This window comes from Marmota marmota, unplaced genomic scaffold (genome assembly GCF_001458135.2).
Source record: "Marmota marmota marmota unplaced genomic scaffold, marMar, whole genome shotgun sequence".
NCBI classification, from domain to species: Eukaryota; Metazoa; Chordata; class Mammalia; order Rodentia; family Sciuridae; genus Marmota; species Marmota marmota.
Window position 1 is genome coordinate 43,197,793 of NW_026000082.1, and position 3,112 is coordinate 43,200,904.

Below are 3,112 nucleotides of genomic sequence, written 5' to 3' on the forward strand. Positions count from 1 at the left end.
TTTAGTCTACCATTTTTTCCAGTTTGCCTGAGAAATTTCTAGGGATAGGCAGCTTGAAACAAAAACAAGATAAATCAAAACAATAACACATTGTTTTTTGAATTGGTCACCCATTCTTTTGCTCTTCCTCAGGGGCGAGCAATTTCACTTACCTCCAAGCTTCAGAAGTTCCCCGTATGAGCCGCCAAATGCCACAGTCTGGCTGGGCACAAATGCCGCAGTATGGCTGGGCACACAATCACGAGCCACCACACAGCTTGTAGATTCAAACAGCAACTCTTTATTCCCGAACTCACACCAGCCGTCTACAAACACGTTCTGGGGAAATCCACGTTCTCTGCCCAAATCCACCTCCACTGGGCTTCTATCTCCCAAGAATATACTGTCTGAATCCCGTGAGAACTCAAGGGGAACTCAGGCAGCAGGATACGCCCTATTCCCAGCAGGAATAATCTTAAACCTTAAACCTGGAACCTAAAACGGGAACGCCCTAATCCGCCTTGGTCCTTGAGCAAGGTCACCTACATTCAATGTCACAGCAACATGGGGTACGCTGGCAAGGAAATTGTCATACCTACTTGGCTAATGGCTCCCAGCATTACAGTTTCTACCGTATAATCTTGTAGTGTCCCTGCAGGTCACCGATACCTTGCCTGCAGGAACCTGGAAGATGGTCTTGTAGGTCCTGGCTATAGTCACTTGTAGCCACCCCACGTGTTGGTAGAGGGGGTGCAATGTGGTGGGCCCAGGTTGCTCTGCCCCAACTGTGCTGTGTGCTGGGGTTGCTCTAGTCCTCCTCCTACCGTGGAGTGGGTCTTCAAAAATTCTTTTTCTTTTTTTTTTTTTAAGTTCTAGATGGACACAATAGCTTTAAATTTATGTGGTGCTGAGAATCGAACCCAATGCCTCACATTTGCTAGGCAAGCATACGCCACTGAGCCACCTCCAGTTTAAGTGCTCAAAATCCTATCCAATGTCCCCAGCAGTTTGGGGGCACCCCCTCCACCCCATGAGGTTGTTTTTATCCCCTTGTTCCCAGACCTGACTGCAGCCTGGTTGGGGAGATTCTGCAACCCACCTTTCTACTCACCCCGAGAGAGAGGGGGAGCCCCAGGAGAAGCCCGAGTCTCCCTGGAAGTTGTCTTCTGAATTACACCCTCTGGTCTCCTTGGGACTTGTTTCCTGATAAAGAGGTTCAGAAGCCCACGTGCCTGCGGTTGGAGGTGGCCATCTGAGGGGCGAAAAAGGAGTCTGACTTGCACATCTTTACTCAGTTTAGGTTCTTTTTTGAAACAATCACGCGTTACTTTGGTAAAATAAAAATCAGTCACTTTGATTAAAAAAAAAAAAAAGACCCAGAGAGAGGAAGTGTGAGTGGGGGTCTGTCTTGCTGGGAGGACTTCAGGCCCTGCCCTGGGGTCTCACCCAGCTCTGGTGGGCTTTGTGTTCCATTTGAGAGGCTGGTCCTGGTGGAGGGGACAATGGATACTGCCCAGCCCACCCCAGTCCCAGTGCTGTTGGCTGCCAAGCCCTGAAAAAGCTCTCCCTGCTCTGGGACTGGCACGGTGAGCAGAGATGTGCACTGAACCAGGTGACCTGCATTTGGCCTGGGCAGGGTCTGGAGGAAGGACAAGACACCTGCTTTCTGTCTCCATCAGGGACTGACTGGATGACCCCAGACCCTGGGCCAGCTCTTTGGGCCTCAGTTTCCTCCGGGTCCGCGGAGTAACCTGGGATGATGAGTCACTGGGCATCTATGTGTGGAAGCTTGTCACCTGTATTCAGAGAGATGCAGCAATTTCTCAGCCACGTGCACGAGACCATGATGTGAGAGCACAGCTGGATGGGTGTGCACTCACATGCCTCTGTATCCACAGACCCTCCCAGGCCAGTGCCACACTATGGAGTGTCTGCTGAGTCTGGACACACAGGGCCGAGTGCCTCGCCTTAGACGTGGAAACGGCACAGACTCTGCGGCACTGGGACAGAGGCACCAGGTGAAGGGTTATTACGTGGTTTTTTGAATGTTCACAGAGCAATTGACTTTCTTTGGAGGGTGCTGGCTGCTCTCAAAGGTGTGCCCAGTGACAGCTTTAGGGCGACTTCCTTGTTTCACAACCTCTACCAGGTGGGGCTCTTTACATAAGGCAACACCAAATATTGTCCCTGGGGAAACCTGAAGTGACCTTCATGTGCTTCCGATACTGAAGTTAGGCAGGAGAGTGCTGTGTTTATCCGTGAACTGTGCCCACACAGGAAGGAAAACCCAGCAACCCCACTTCCTGGCTGCGTGACCTTGTGCCTGTGTCTCAACCTCTCTGTGCTTTCACACCTTCATCTATACCATGGGGATAAAGTGGTAGCTGCCTCCTAGGGCTGTTTCTAGGGGTGGCATAGGGTAGGGACTATCTGAGTGTGTGCTGTTATTGTGATACTTGTCATCTGGTCCTTATCTGATCATCTGGTGTGCCCCATCTCAGAAAGCTAAACCTGGACTGTCATCGAGCCCCTTTTTCCATCCATTACATTGCAAATTGCTTTATGACCCATGAGTATAAAAGTGAGTGTAATTCAACTTGGACTACATTCACTTTTTTTCTACTGATTTTAAAGAAATGGGAATATATTTGTGACCCCTAAAGGTGGAGAAGCAGCAGGCAGCGCTCAGAGAGGACTCCATATTTTATTTTACACCAGTGGGCCCAGAGGAAAACAAACTCCAAATTCTGAGCCCAGATCCACAGTTTCTCCCAATAATACGAGGTTATTTGATGTCTGGTTTTGCCATCACAAAGGTACCAGGGCTCCAGGCCTCGAGCTCCCTGTACTTGCGGGGTACACACGTGCTCATGCCCGGCACCTGCTCATGGAGGGTGTCTGTGTCTGAGCAGCTGAGATTTGGGGACTTGATCTGTGCAAACTTCTGCCACCTGCTCAGCGTGGCCTGAGGCACCCTGGAGAAAGCCGTTCTTGCCTGGAGCAACTGGGCAGAGGTGGGGGCTCTCTATGGGCAGGTGCCTGGCTGGTGCTAGTCTTGCCTGCAGGACTTGATTATCTCAGTAACTCTTACGTGACACCCTGTTGGCTGAGCTGATTTTTCCGGTCATGATAA

General features: G+C 50.6%; 1 protein-coding gene across 1 annotated transcript in view; it reads right to left on the bottom strand.

Moving 5' to 3' along the window:
• Positions 1–1,071: 1,071 nt before the first annotated feature.
• Positions 1,072–3,112, bottom strand: part of LOC107141589 (chymotrypsin-C-like) — a 9,187-nt gene continuing 7,146 nt past the window's right edge. Inside the window, exon 4 of the mRNA XM_048782727.1 lies at positions 1,072–1,131. Coding sequence (XP_048638684.1) covers positions 1,087–1,131 — 45 coding nt within the window. The 3' untranslated portion in view covers positions 1,072–1,086. The remainder of the gene's footprint in view (positions 1,132–3,112) is intronic.